Raw genomic sequence first — 16,000 nt, forward strand, 5'->3', positions numbered from 1 at the left:
GCTGGTTTCTGCGCTGTATCTCTAAACTGAACTAAACTAAAAGTATTATGGAGGATATTTTCTCCCCTAGTCTCACAGACTGCTATCCATTAGTCAGGAAGTCAAGGATCCCAGTTGTGGAGGGGAGGAAAGGGTGTTGTTGTTTCTGAGGTCCAGTTTGGTGGAACTTGGGTTGTTATAGGCAGAGTCTTAGGATGTTAACGTCAATAAATAGGAGTCTGATGTGGGCAACCTTGTCAGCTAGATATTCCAGGGATAAGGGTAGGACCAGGGAGATGGCATCTGTTGAGGACCTGTCGTAGCAGTAGGTGAATAGCTGTGGCTCCCGACTGGAAGGCTGGAGTTAACGTGTGCCAGGACCAGCCTCTCAAAAGGCTTCATGATGGTGGATGCCAGAACTACAGACTGTAGTCATTAAGCCATGCACCTTGTTTTTCGTTCACATCAGGATAGTGATCTTCTTAAAGCAAATGGAGAGGACAACTCAGAGAAGATTAAACAAGGAATCATGATCAATGAATAAATGGTATAAAAAGTTATCCCTGTTCACATTCATTGTCATGGGAAGAGAACCATTGCAGATAAAGTGAAGACCGATACATAGAGCAATGGTAGTGCAGTTTCTATTTGTAGAATATGGATATTTATTTCATAAGTTTCTGGTGAGTACGAAGGATCCTGATCAGGAAGTAGCAAACTCAATGTTTCTCAGGCACTATAGCTCACCCAGGTGTCCAACATAGCAAGGAGGAAGCACAAACTAATGCACATCTTAAATAAGCATAAACAAGCATAAATAAAGATGCGTACCATATAACCATATAACAATTACAGCACGGAAACAGGCCATCTCGACCCTTCTAGTCCGTGCCGGACACGTATTCTCCCCTAGTCCCATATACCTGCGCTCAGACCATAACCCTCCATTCCCTTCCCGTCCATATAACTATCCAATTTATTTTTAAATTATAAAAACGAACCTGCCTCCACCACCTTCACTGGAAGCTCATTCCACACAGCCACCACTCTCCGAGTAAAGAAGTTCCCCCTCATATTACCCTAAACTTCTGTCCATTAATTCTCAAGTCATGTCCTCTTGTTTGAATCTTCCCTACTCTCAGTGGGAAATGTTTATCCACGTCAACTCTGTCTATCCCTCTCATCATTTTAATGACCTCTATCAAGTCCTTCTGCGCTCCAAAGAATAAAGACCTAACTTGTTCAACCTTTCTCTGTAACTTAGTTGCTGAAACCCAGGCAACATTCTAGTAAATCTCCTCTGTACTCTCTCTATTTTGTTGACATCCTTCCTATAATTAGGCAACCAAAAATGTGCATGTAATTATTGGAAATAACTGATGTTTGAAGCAACTTGTGCAAATCTGGAGAGAGACACAAAAAGCTGGAGTAACTCAGCGGATCAGACAGCATCTTTGGAGAACAGGTAGAGGTGATGTTTCAGGTGGAGACCCTTCTTTGGACTGTGAATCAGAAGAAAGAGAAATGAGAGAGATATAGACAAATGAATGAACGATATGCAAAAAGTACCAATGAATAAGGAAACAGGACATTGTTAACTGTGGGTTAGATGAAAACGGATTATAAACTGGAATTAAAACTGGAATTAAAATAAGAAACATTAGAAATAATTTGGTCAGGTGGGATCTGTGAAAAGAGGAACATTTAATATTTCTGTTGAAGACTGCTTGCAGAATTAACAGTTTCTCTTTCCATAGATGCAACCTAACTTGATCAAAGTCTGTTTTCAGCCATCTAATTTCCCAATCACTCTCCTTCCCACTTGCCATCCATCCCGATCACCACCCATTCTGATAGATACGTTGATACATAGACAATAGGTGCAGGAGTAGGCTATTTGGTCCATTGAGCCAGCACCGCCATTCAATGTGATCATGGCTAATCATGCACAATCCAAAGCAGCACACAATACGCCAGGTGTGGTCTCACCAGGGTCCACTACAACTGCAGAAAGACTTATTTGCTTCTAAATTCAACTCCTCTCATTACGAAGGTCAACATGCCATTAGCTGATGTACAAGAACACCCAGGTCTCGTATACTTCCCCTTTTCCTAATCTGACACCATTCAGATAATAATCTGCCTTCCTGTTCTTGCCACCAAAGTGGATAACCTCACATTTATCCACATTAAACAGCATCTGCCATACATCTGCCCACTCACCCAACCTGTCCAAGTCACCCTATATCCTCACAGCATCTTCCTCACAGTTCATACTGCTGCACAGCTTTGTGTCATCTGCAAATTTGCTAATGTTACTTTTAATCCTTTCATCTAAATCATTAATATATATTGTAAATAGCTGAGGTCCCAGTACTGAGCCTTGCAGTACCCAACTAGTCACTGCCAGCCATTCTGAAAAGGGACCCGTTAATCCCTACTCTGTTTCTTGTCTGCCAACCAATTTTCTATCCATGTCAGTACCCTGCCCCCAATACCATGTGCTCTAATTTTGCCCACTAATCGCCTGTGTGGGACCCGATCAAGGGCTTTCTGAAATTCCAGGTACACTACATCCACTGGCTCTCCCTTGTCCATTTTACGTTACATCCTCAAAAAACACCAGAAAATTTGTCAAGCAATGATTTCCCCTTCGTAAATCCATGCTGACTTGAACCGATCCGGTTACTGCTATACAAATGCTATTGCATCTTTAATAATCGACTCCAGCATCTTCCCCACCACCGACGTCAGGCAAACTGTTCTATAATTCCCTGCTTTCTCTCTCCCTCCTGTCTTAAAGATTAACAGAAGATAACAAAAAAAGACAAGCTGAAAAATTTTCTGCAAGTAAAAATTGTCGGCAGTGGTAGTGAGGTCGCCACATTGTTGTAGGTAGTTGCGGTCGCCGTAGATAATCTCCTTTGCTGACCGAGCATTTTAATTGGGGGAAAAAAAGCGTAAGCACGAGTTTTCAGAACCAAGGAAAACCGAACGGTAATGTTAAATGCCTGCTAAACTTCACAGCTGTGTATCTCTGGGGCCTATTAAAAGTGTCTCTACTCCTTCCCCCCCCCCCCCCCCCCCCCCCCCCCCACTCGCTCCCCTTCTCCCCCCTTCCCCCCCCCTTCTCTCCCGCCCGCCTGCTCTCCCCCCCCCCCCCACTGTGCCAGCCACCTTTAACCTTCCTGTTCATCGCGGGTATCACCTTGGCTTTGCACCGTGTGAATTTCAGACAGCGCTCCCCGCTTTCCCTGGCCCCCGCCTTTGCGATATGTGTGTGTGTGTGTTTGTGTTCAGCGCTGACGGTCGACCCAGCTCGCGGTTTTTCAGGCGAGTGCCCCCAGGCACGAAGGTCGCAGACAGTTTGCTGAAAAGTTGCGTAAGTGAGACAGGCCCTTAACTCTACTGCCAAGGTGGAGACGGCCTTATCAATTATTAAAACTCGGTATTAATGTAGGTCAAACATATATTTGTTCATCTAACCTTTTTTCCCCAAGATAAGAATTTTGCTTTCATTTGTCTGGCAAGAACTGAAGCTAATTGTCCATTTCCAAGTTAGACTGTCCCACTTGACTGTCTTTTGCACGCCATTTACGCAACCTGCTAGCATGTGGGTAGAGTATGGGTAGAGCTTAGGTAGCGCGGGGATGGGTGCATGGAGTGGTGTGGAGGAGTGTGGACTTTGTCCTGCACAAAATCGTTGCGCGCCACCGGCCTGCCGCGTAACTGACGGCCAAAGTGGGACAGGCCCAAGACCCTGGCGCAACGAAACATCTCACCTCCAACAGCAACAGAAGCAGGCAAACGATCGGCGAACTCAGCCTGGGGCTCACGGCCGTTGCGGTCCGGATCCGCCCCCACTTCTACTCCCAGAGTGGGGCCAAAAAATTTGAAGATAGACACAAAATGCAGGAGTAACTCAGCGGGACCAGCAGCATCTCTGGAGAGAAGCAATGGGTGACGTTTCGGGTCAAGAGCCTTCTTTCAGACTGAAGAAGAGTCTTGACCCGAAACATCATCCATTCCTTCTCTCCAGAAATCGTGCCGAGTCACTCCTGCATTTTGTGTCCATCTTCAAATGACGTCACGTGCTCCCAACGGCTGTGCGGGCGCACGATGGCTCGCACGACTCTCGCGGGACCATCGCGTATTTAGTGTGCCAAGGACACGCAAGTGGGTCAGGGGCTTAACTTTCACTCTCCAAGCATCTGCAGCGATTCGCACAGTAATTCCACAACTGTGCTGGTAAGACTAGACTTCACAAATCTTTTGGGCAAGTCAAAATATTGGAAGAGACACCCTTGTAGAGTATTTGCGTGCTTGCTGCAAAAACAGATCCCCATTAAACTTGGTCTGGTGTGTTCCTTCCACAGCTCTCATGCACGCAGTGGTGTTTGGCAACGTGACTGCGATAATCCAGAGAATGTATTCTCGACGTTCCTTGTACCACACCAGGACTAAAGACTTGAAGGACTTCATTCGTGTTCATCGACTGCCCAAACAACTGAAGCAGCGAATGCTCGAATGTTTCCAAACCACATGGTCTGTGAATAGTGGTATTGATGCAAACGAGGTACATATCTCTAACTTTATCTCTTATAAACATCGGGTTCTCTCAATGGTCAAGAACTAACAAATTGATTAGAGTGTAACAAAATGACAAGTTTAATCAAGCTACCTGTTTTTCCCCCTCTTTGCCCGTAATCTATAGATCCTTATCGATCTTATAGAGGTGTCTAAGATCATGAGAGATCAGATCAGATCAGAGGAGGAGGAGCCATCTTGGGGAGCGGCTGCTAACCAGCAGTCGTCCATTTACTTTTTTTTAAAGTTTTTAATAAGTCCTGTGTTTCATCCGTTGGAGAAATGGATTTTTTAATGTGGGGGGTAGGGGGCAATTTTACTTCTAGGTCCCTACCTGGTCGGTGAGGCAGCTTTTTCTCCGGGCTGCCCGTCGACCCGTCCTCGTGGCCTACCAGCGGGCTTGGAGCGCCGTTTCCTGGCGGGAACCGCCCAGCACCGCGGCCTCGGTGGCGGCGCAGTGCTGGGGCGCTTTCGCGGAGCGGAGCGGGCGATGCCTTGCCTGGGTCGCCTTGCTGGATCGACGCGCTGGAGCTCCAGGGAGCTGAGTCCGCCATGTTCGACACCTCCGGGCTGCGGGTCTGCGGAGCGGAGCGGACGGCGCCGATTTCAACATCTGGAGCCTGGGAGCTCCAGGCCGGCGCGGCCTTGTCGGCTTCGGAAGCCGCGGTCTCCAGCTAGGAAGCGGCCATTCCAGGTGGCCCAGCCGCTGAGAGGACTCTCCCGACGCCGGGGCAAGATCACCCGGTGAGAACGGACAGGAACATCGGGCCTTCGTAGAGGCAATGGCAGTGGCCTCAATAGGCCTGACTTTGGGGTGAACTTGGGGTTGGGGACAGGACATTGTGCCTTCCCCCACAGTGGTATCCATTGTGGGGTGATGATTTTTTTTTGTCTGTAAGTAATCCTGTTAGTCTTTGTCCAAGATGGCTGCCATGGAGGGAGAGTGGACGCTGGCGCGCTTTAGCTGCCGCTGCTCTCTCTTCACATTGTGTTTTTGATTTTTTGTTTTTGGACTGAATTCTGTTTTTAATTTGTGTTCCTGTGATGTCTTTATTATTTATTTTATTCTGATTATATGTTTTTTATTCCTGTTAATTTCTGTAAGGTGTCCTTGAGATTTCTGAAAGGCGCGCCCAAAAATAAAATGTATTATTATTATTATGAGAGGAATAGATTGGGTAGATGCACAGAGTCTCTTGCCAAGTGCAGGAGAATCGAGGAACAGAGGACATAGGTTTAAGATGAAGGGGAAAACATTTAAGAAGCAGATAGGCAGGTACATGGATAGGACAGGTTTGGAGGGATATGGAGCAAATGCGGGCAGGTGGGACGAGTGTCGCTGGGATATTGTTGGTCGGTGTGGGCAAGTTGGGCTGAAGTTCCTGTTCCCACACTGTATCACTCGATCACTCTTTGTTTGTCTACCAATCCATTTGATTAGTTAAAATTATGATTTGAACATCATAATTCCATTGCAGTCAATTAGCCCAGTTTAGCACCTGTATTAATCATTCATCACCATCTGAAAATGTCATGACCACAGGAAAAATGCAGGGAACACATTTCAGTGTTCATCACTCGACACTCGAGGTGTGAAGGAGGTTCTATTCCTTGACCCACGCCATCACAACCCATGGCCTTCACTCCCATCAACACACGTCTATCCCAAGGTGTTCTCCTCCGTAAGTTATTAGTGCGGGGCTTGTCTGTTTCCTTTGACGACTCTACTCTGGTGCCAATGAATTTCAAGACGATTTGTGTTGGACAATGGGCTTCTTCCTGTCTTCATTTTAGGTCTTGCACTACAATCAAATTACTGGTTCGAGTCCCAATCATTGATTAAAACTGGTGTAGTCTTCAGATGGTTTTCGTATACATTTTTAATGACTTGCTACTTATGCATTTTTAAGCAAGTAGAGGAGAAACAATTTTGGAGGGTTAACTAAAACCTGCACTGGCCACGACGGTAAAGGAACAATTGGAACAGCTTTATAGCGAAGGGTTTTTAGTTTTTACAGAAGGGAAGAAGTGTTTTTTTTGTGTGCAGTTGTTTACCCCCTGAGCAGAAAGCATAAACAAAGGATATCTAAGTGTGATCCAGGCATTTGTGATTCACAATGGCACTGCATGGAGTGAGTGTCGACTGTTGAAATGAGCAGGTTAGTGGGTCAGATTATGCAGCCCCCACCTTCCTCCTTACAACATGGACCACTCAGCTTGATTTAATGTTTCAGATTACTGAATATTCGCTGCCCTAATTGCTTCTCCCCACAGCTGTGGCCTGACCGCTGTTTGTCTAATTGTTTCATGTCACTGAACTAACTGCTGCTTTTCCAACTGCTGTGGGTCTTTAACTCCAAAATTCTGACTGCACCACAACTTTCCTCTCACACCCTTCTCCCATTCTGACCTGAATCTGTCAAATCTATTACTGTCTGGTTCTGAGGAAGGGTCTCGACCCAAAACACCTCCTCGTCCAGAGATGCTGCATGTTCCGCTGAGTTACTCCAACATTTTGTGCCTATCTTTGATGTTAACCAGCATCAGCAGTTCCTTCCTACACAAACCTCGGTCCTCCCTCCACCTATTTTCTTGTTTGCATGGCTTTGTCCCAACTGTTCTCTCCAAATATTTTGCATTACCTAGTAATTCTGGTCAGTTGATTCAAGAATGGAGTGTTTACAGTGACAAGTTTGTAAAGACTATATCAAGACATTTAGAGCTAACATAATCAGGGCTAACATAGGGCTAACATAATCAAGGGGGTATGGGGAGAAAGCAGAAACGGGATACTGATTATGGATGTTCAGCCATGATCATATTGAGTGGAGGCATTGCTCGAATCCCGAATGGCCTACTCCTGCTCCTATTTGCTATGTTTCTAAGACTTAAACTTGAGAGTGCGAGAAATACTAATGCAACCATTTGGAGCTTGGTGTAGTCCAATGCCAAAGGCTATAATTGAGAATAATATTATATGAAGTACAAAGGAAGACATGTGCGTGGCTTTGTTAAATTGTGAGATGGGCAGTGAGAGTCACACCTAATAGTAAGATTAACCGAGAACTTACCAGTTTGAAGTTTGATCTGTATTTTACGAGGAGTTACGATGAGGGATTGCATGAAGAACCCGTCCAGCACGCATGCGCGGCATACTTCAAAGCAGCAGTGTGGAATCACAGATAGACACAGTAATTGAAATAAACATAGTAAAGAAAGGGAGAACGATGATACAAGTTGATCTCTATAATTGAGGGTGGGAGCGGAGGGCACGTAATCCCTCATCGTAACGCCTCATAAAATACAGATCAAACTTCAAACTGGTAAGTTCTCGTTTAATCTTACTATTTTACTTCGGAGTCACGTGAGTGACTACGTGAAGATTTTAAAGCTCTGTGATTTCAAACCGTGTAACAGATCATACTTCACTCACTGTCTAAGTCATTCAAGGGAGGAAGTATGTTATCGTAATCAACCATGAATCTGCTTGTAAAACAATAATGGTATTTATTAAACAATAACAAAAAGAAAAAATGCTCCCCCGGGCTTAGATTCTAAAACTCTTTCTGCAAATAAAACAGGTTCTGCTAGCGGCTTATTGTAGAACGTTTGGAACGTTTTCTCCATGGACCACCCCGCTGTAGCCAGGATGTGTTCCAATGGCACTTCCATCCTTTTAGCCGCCGATGTGGATGATGCCCTGGTGGAGTGAGATGTATATACGTCAGTATCTACTCCAGCTGCTCCAAGTACCTGCTTGAGCCATCTTGAGATGGTTTGGCTCGACACCCGAACATGAGGTTTCTTGTGGCTGACCCATAAGGCTTTTTCTCTCCTTTGGGAATCTCTTGGTGTGTTGATGTAAACGAGTAAATGAGTCATGACGCATCCATGACAAGGCCTGAAGTTCCTGGCCTGCTCTGCTGTACCAGCTCCTGAATAGTGAATGTGACACGGTCTGGTGTTATAACCATGTTGTCCAGTCTCAGTAAGTGGAGAGACTGGACTCTTTGTGCTGAGACTAGTACCATCAGCATGACCGTTTTCAGGGTTAGCTGTTCCAGGGTGAGAGACCTGGCTGGTGACCATCCCCTTAGGTATGACAGGACCACACTGACATCCCAGATTTGTGTGTACCTAGGTCTAGCGGGGGTTTGAGTTGAATATCCCTCTCATAAGTTTGATCACCAGCGGGTGAGACCCTATGGCCTGTTGTCCTGGTGCCTGTATTAAGTAGGCTGACAGAGCACTTCTGGCAGTATTGATGGCGCTGTAACTCAGTCCTTCATTATGGTGAAGGTCGGCCAGGAACTCCAGTACATTGGTTACGGTTGTTGATGAATATGTTGTCCCAGTTTTTGAGCAGTATCTTTCCCACTTCCTGATGCTCGATAGGTATTGTTTCCTGGTGGACATACGGTGGGACGCTGTCATCGTGTTCATGGTCCTGTTGGATAGTCCCAGGCCCAGCAGTGGTCTTTTCAGAATCTGCAACCCAGTAGGATAATTCTGTCATGGCATGGAAGACTTATGCCTGATACCGGGTGAGTCAATAGGTCTGGGCTACTGGGAAAGGTCATTGGAGTTTCCATGACCATGTCGAGGACCACTGGGAACCATGGCTGTGTAGGCCAGTCGGGTACTATCAAAATACCTGAAGCAGAGTCCATCTGTATTTTGCGTAGTACCCGACTGATGAGGCAGAAGGGGGGAAAGGCATAAAACAAATAGTTTCCCCAGTCCAGCACGAATGCATCTATCGCTGCTGCCTCAGGGTCTGGTTCCCAAGCGACATACATTGGTATCTGGTGATTTAGTCTGGATGCAAAGAGATCTATATCTGGTGTGCCATATTGCTTTGTAATTTTAGCAAATGCTTTAGGATTTAACATCCATTCGGTGTTATCATTGAATTTGCGTGACCTGGTGTCTGCCACTGTATTTAGCTTACCTGGTAGGAAAGTTGCTGATAGCCAAATATGTCTATCGACACACCCTTGCCAGATTATGTGCTAAGTGACCAGATTGTCACATGATATCGATTTTATTCCGCCCATATGGTTAATATAGGCCACCACCGTGGTATTATCAATCTGTAAACGAACATGCAAGTGGTGCATATTCATAGAATATGCTTTTAAACCATAAAACGCACCTAACATTTACAAATAATTTATGCCCAGGGTCTGTAGTGAAGATGATTCTAGGTTAGTCCATCTACCACCTGTGCTGGATATGGTATTAGTTGCTCCCCAGCCTTGAGCACTGGCATCTGTTTGTATAGTTAACGTTGGGTTATTGATGATGATAGGGCTGGAACAACTCTAAATGTTTTCTATCCACCATTGTAACTCTGATATTGCTTCAAAGGGTAATTTCACGGTTCGGTCAAAGTGACCTGCATGTTGTTTAGCTGGAAATTGTGTAGCTGGAAATGCTGCTCCTATTTTGCCAATTACTCTTGCCACTTGTCGAATGGTTGGTCGAACGCTAACCATTAAATTGTTACACATCTGTCCCAATTCTACTGCTTTATCTTTTGGCAATGTTACAGACACGTGGACTGAGTTAATTGTGAATCCCAGTTAGTCCATAGTTGTGGATGGCGTCAACTTAGATTTATCTGGATGTAAGACAAATCCCAGGGTTTCAAACAATTGTTTGGTAGCTAATACGGGGCAATGACAGAAATATTTCAAATGTCATTAGAAACGGGAATAGTCCCCGAGGATTGGCGTACTGCGCATGTTGTTCCATTGTTTAAAAAGGGTTCTAAGAGTAAACCTAGAAATTATAGGCCTGTTAGTTTGTCTTCAGTGGTGGGCAAATTAATGGAAAAGATACTTAGAGATAATATATATAAGCATGCGGATAAACAGGGTCTGATTAGGAACAGTCAGCATGGATTTGTGCATGGAAGGTCATGTTTGACTAATCTTCTTGAATTTTTTGAGGAGGTTACTAGGGAAATTGACGAGGGTAAAGCAGTGGATGTTGTCTATATGGACTTTAGTAAGGCCTTTGACAAGGTTCCTCATGGAAGGTTGGTTAAGAAGGTTCAACTGTTGGGTATAAATGCAGGAGTAGCAAGATGGATTCAACAGTGGCTGAATGGGAGAAGCCAGAGGGTAATGGTGGATGGTTGTTTGCCGGGTTGGAGGCAGGTGACTAGTGGGGTGCCTCAGGGATCGGTGTTGGGTCCTTTGTTGTTTGTCATGTACATCAATGATCTGGATGAAGGGGTGGTAAATTGGATTAGTAAGTATGCAGATGATACCAAGATAAGGGGTGTTGTGGATAATGAAGAGGATTTCCAAAGTCTACAGAGTGATTTAGGCCATTTGGAAGAATGGGCTGAAAGATGGCAGATGGAGTTTAATGCTCATAAATGTGAGGTGCTACACCTTGGCAGGACAAATCAAAATAGGACGTACATGGTAGATGGTAGGGAATTGAAGAATAGTTGAACAGAGGGATCTGGGAATAACCGTGCATAGTTCCTTGAAGGTGGAATCTGATATAGATAGGGTGGTAAAGAAAGCTTTTGGTATGCTAGCCTTTATAAATCAGAGCATCGAGTATAGAAGCTGGGATGTAATGTTAAAATTGTACAAGGCATTGGTGAGGCCAAATCTGGAGTATGGTGTACAATTTTGGTCGCCCAATTATAGGAAGGATGTCAACAAAATAGAGAGAGTACAGAGGAGATTTACTAGAATGTTGCCTTGGTTTCAACAACTAAATTACAGAGAAAGGTTGAATAAGTTAGGTCTTTATTCTCTGGAGCGCAGAAGGTTAAGGGGGGACTTGATAGGTGTCTTTAAAATGATGAGAGGGATAGACAGAGTTGATGTGGACAAGCTTTTCCCTTTGAGAATAGGGAAGATTCAAACATGAGGACATGACTTCAGAATTAAGGGACAGAAGTTTCAGGGTAACATGAGGGGGAACTTCTTTACTCAGAGAGTGGTAGCGGTGTGGAATGAGCTTCCAGTGGAAGTGGTGGAGGCAGGTTCATTGGTATCATTTAAAAATAGATTGGATAGCCATATGGATAAGAAGGGAATGGAGGGTTATGGTATGAGTGCAGGCAGGTGGGACTAAGGGAAAAAAGTTGTTCGGCACGGACGTGTAGGGCCGAGATGGCCTGTTTCCGTGCTGTAATTGTTATATGGTTATATGGTTAATACAGCTGATTTAGCCAATTCCATGGTAAATTGATGCTTGCCATAAAGTATCCTTTGGAAATCAGTTGTTTGGCAGTTACAAATGTTTCCATTTTGAAATGTATATACTTAACAAAGGTATTCAGTGACGTTAAGTCAATGATGATGCGACATTCACCATCTTTTTTGTTTTTGGTAAATATATTTGACACAAATTCCAAAGGTTCATGTTTGGATTTCTCAATGATACCCTTTGTAAGTAACCTCACCAGTTCTGCTTGACCCTCTAGTTTTTCTTTAACTGAGAGAGTAAAGACCCTTTGGGGTGCATGCTGAACTGGTGGCATATTTTCTTGAATAAATTATATTATGTGTTCCACGAATACTGTTAAGTATATAACTATCATTTGTGATAGTCCTCCATGCTTCCATGAACAGGTGTAATCTCCCCCCTGTTAGTACAGATCCCCCACTTTTCATATGCTGGTAGGAACCAGACCCACCTACCTCCATAGTTATGGGAGTGTTCTTTTCTTCGGTTTCTTCATCTGTCGTTGTAGTGCTGGGTGGGGGTGGCGCATTTTCCATGGGGTCCGCTCTGGGCCCTGGCCTAAAAAATACTTTCGGGGATAGTATGCGGACCCCAAGCTTTCACCAGTCCCATGAATTTGACGTCGACTGGTGGACGCGGTGGGGTACTGCCGTCTGGGTTGTGTGGGTCTGCTCGTTCCAGGGCCTGCCCTCATGAGGCCGAATGCTTTTGACTCTTCCTCTAGGTCTTTTACTTGTTTTGACAAGTCCTTACCAAACAGCAGGATCTGTGGCTCTGAGGCCAGTGTTTTGCACAGTCCTGCAAATTTGGGATTGAGGGCAGGTCTTATTGCCTCCTTGCAGAGGTTGTTGATTTAATATTGCGTATTACACAGCAGAGCCAGGGTGTCTTGCTGGTTGGTGGTCATGTCCACCCCATCCACGGAACGAGCATAGGATGTTATGGCTGATGTCAGGATCTTGAGGATATGCTGCAATTCCAGTTCCTGGTTTCGGATACTCTGCCCAACGTACCCCAGATTTGGCTGTTGACGGCCGGTACGTTGAGCGAAATGCAGTTCTCAGGAGGCGAGTAGAGTTCTAATGCCTCATTGACTACCTGTTCTTGTAGGGGTTTGAAGGACAGGTAGTCAATGCTGGCCGCTAGTTTTGGCTGCAATGGCCGCCCTGCTTGTGGTGTAGCCACGTAGCGATTCACCACACCCAGCAGCTCTTCCTGATCCTGTACCCCATGCATACTCCCGACATCTTCGGCCAGTGACCCCTGTTCCTGACCAGCCCAGTCCTGGTCACCAACGCTGCCCTCGGCAGAGGGGGAAGCGATGGCCAGTGCATTGCAGGGCACTGGTGCAGGAATGCCTGTACTCCCTTGCTGAGACAGCTCCAGCTCTTGAAGCAAGTCTCGCTGGAGCATTTGCTCCATGAGCCTTTCCATGCAGCTCAGGCGGCTGCCTCTGCCGCTCTCAGGTGGCGAGTCTTTCTCGTCGGAGTCATCAGAGATTACCGGCCGGTTTATTTTTCGTTTTGATTTGCCTCCAGTCCGCTGCTGTTGGTCAGGCTGCGCTTGCGGTACTGGGCTTGGCTCAGTATCAATAATTATGGACTGCAGCGTGTGCGGTCCTGCCGTCTCTCGCCCCCCCCCCACTGATGGAACGCTCCTGTTCTGTTGGAGGCGAACGGGGGGTGGTCTTTTTTCCTTGTCTTGTTTTGCTCATTTTCCAGCTTTTCTCGATCTGGAGTGCACAAAGCAGAGCAAAGTTTTGTAAATTACGACCTCAGACTAAGTACTTACCTGACGGTCCGCCTCTTTAAGCTTGTAGCAGGAGCGTCTGTACTCCCGTTCGTCGCTGTTACACTGCGTGAACGCTCATGTCGCGACCATTCCAGTTCAGTGTGTGAGAAAACTTGTGTAGAAAGGAACTGCAGATGCTGGTTTAAACCAAAGAGAAATGCAAACAGCTGGAGTAACTCAGAGGGTCAGGCAGCATCTCTGGAGAAAAGGAATAGGTGATGTCTCGGGTCTGAAGAAGGGCCTCCACCTGAAACGTCACCTGTTCCTTTTCTCCAGAGATGCTGTCTGACCCACTGAGTTACTCCAGCTGTTTGTGTTTATCTTCCACGTGAGAAAATTGGGCGGGTGACGGGCAAGAACTTAGAGAGATAAGTATTGGAGATTGGCAAGGATAGGTGACAGAAATAAATGGCTCCGCTTTGAATAGCCTTGACCCAAGAGTTTGTGCCTGTGTTGTATTATATGGGAAGAAATCACGTTGCACATTCTCTGCCTAGATGTATCACTCAGACAATGCTCTTGCGGCTCTATGTCGGGATGAGTTGTTGGTCACTTTCCCACACTCCTGGATCCAAATATGGAACCTGTACTGACGTTCTGATATATTGACAATATTGACTCTCCAGTTTGAAGCAGGGTCTCAATGCAAAATGTCACCTATTCAGTGATAGGAGCAGAATTAGGTCATTTGGCCCATCAAGTCCACTCTGCCATTCAATCATGGCTGATCTATCTCTCCCTCCTAACCCCATTTTGCCTTCTCCCGATAAACCTTGACACTCGTATTAATCAAGAATTTATCTATCTCTGTCTTAAAAATATCCATTGATGGCCTCCACAGCCTTCTGTGGCAAAGAATTCCACAGATCATCACTCCATCATGACCATCCTCTGACTATTTATTTTCTACATAAATGGTGTCTGATCTGCTGTGTTACTCCAGCTCTTTGTGTCTATCTTCGGATTAAACCAGCATCTGCAGTTCCTTCCTGGAGAAGATGTTACACCCGTTTTGTCCTAGATGTGAAGATTTTGCAACTAAGAATTTCATTGTTCAGTTTCAGTCCACATGGCAACTCTTGTCTCTCCTGAAGGATCATTGGAGCATAAGTGGAAGAGGTGTTCTCCCTAAAGTTCAAACCAAAATTTGTCATGAACCATTTTGTGGAATTATCCGCTATAAAATCGTATAACACAAAAGTGTCAGCTATAAAGAGAGATTGTATAAACTTGGATTGTTTTCTCTACAGCGTTGGAGACGAAGGCAAGATCTCACAGAAGTTTTTAAATTATAAGAGGCATAGACTGTGTATTATAATAGCAGTGTCAAATACTGGAGATCATAGCTTTAAAGTGAGGGGTGGTGGGGGGGGATTTAAATGAGATGTGTGAGGCACATATTTTACTCGGAAAGTGGTAGGCATTAGGAACGCACTGCTCGGGAATGTGGTGCAAACACAGATAGGATAGAGACTTGCAAGAGGCATTTAGAGTGGTAGATGAATGAACATGCAGTGTATGGAGGTATGGAGTGGCTTGCAAAAGTATTCATACCCCTTGAACTTTTCCACATTTTGTCACGTTACAACCACAAACGTAAATGTATTTTATTGGGATTTTATGTGATAGACCAACACAAAGTGGCGCATAATTGTGAAGTGGAAGGAAAATGATACATGGTTTTCAAATATTTTTACAAATAAGAAACTGAAAAGTGTGGCGTGCAAAAGTATTCAGCCCCCTTTACTCTGATACACCTAAATCAAATCCAATGCAACCAATTGCCTTCAGAAGTCACCTAATTAGTAAATAGAGTCCACTTGTGTGTAATCTAATCTCAGTATAAATACAGCTGTTCTGTGAAGGCCTCAGAGGTTTGTTAATAACATTAGTGAACAAACAGCATCATGAAGCCCAAGGAACACACCAGACAGGTCAGGGATAAAGTTGTGGAGAAGTTTAAAGCAGGGTTAAGTTATAAAAAAATATCCCAAGTTTTGAACATCTCACGGAGCACTGTTCTATCCATCATCCGAAAATGGAAAGAGTATGGCACAACTGCAAACCTATCAAGACATGGCCGTCCACCTAAACTGACAGGCCGGGCAAGGAGAGCATTGATCAGAGAAGCAGCCAAGAGGCCCATGGTAATTCTGGAGGAGCTGCAGAGATCCACAGCTCAGGTGGGAGAATCTGTCCACAGGACAACTATTAGTCGTGCACTCCACAAATCGGGCCTTTATGGAAGAGTGGCAAGAAATAAGCCATTGTTGAAAAAAAGCCATAAGAAGTCCCGTTTGCAGTTTGCCACAAGCCATGTGGGGGACACAGCAAACATGTGGAGGAAGGTGATCTGGTCAGATGAGACCAAAATTGAAGTTTTTGTCCAAAATGCAAAACGCTATGTGTGGCGGAAAACTAACAC

The 16,000-nt window shown here is 45.1% G+C and overlaps 1 protein-coding gene across 1 annotated transcript in view; it reads left to right on the top strand.

Annotated features, from left to right (window-relative positions):
* The window catches only part of LOC129715014 (potassium voltage-gated channel subfamily H member 3-like), a 915,007-nt gene that overhangs the window by 708,278 nt on the left and 190,729 nt on the right, over positions 1–16,000 (top strand). The window contains 1 exon segment of the mRNA XM_055664831.1: positions 4,356–4,555. Within this exon segment, the coding sequence (XP_055520806.1) occupies positions 4,356–4,555 (200 nt within the window).

The sequence above is a fragment of the Leucoraja erinacea genome, chromosome 46 (genome assembly GCF_028641065.1).
Source record: "Leucoraja erinacea ecotype New England chromosome 46, Leri_hhj_1, whole genome shotgun sequence".
Taxonomy (NCBI): domain Eukaryota; kingdom Metazoa; phylum Chordata; class Chondrichthyes; order Rajiformes; family Rajidae; genus Leucoraja; species Leucoraja erinaceus.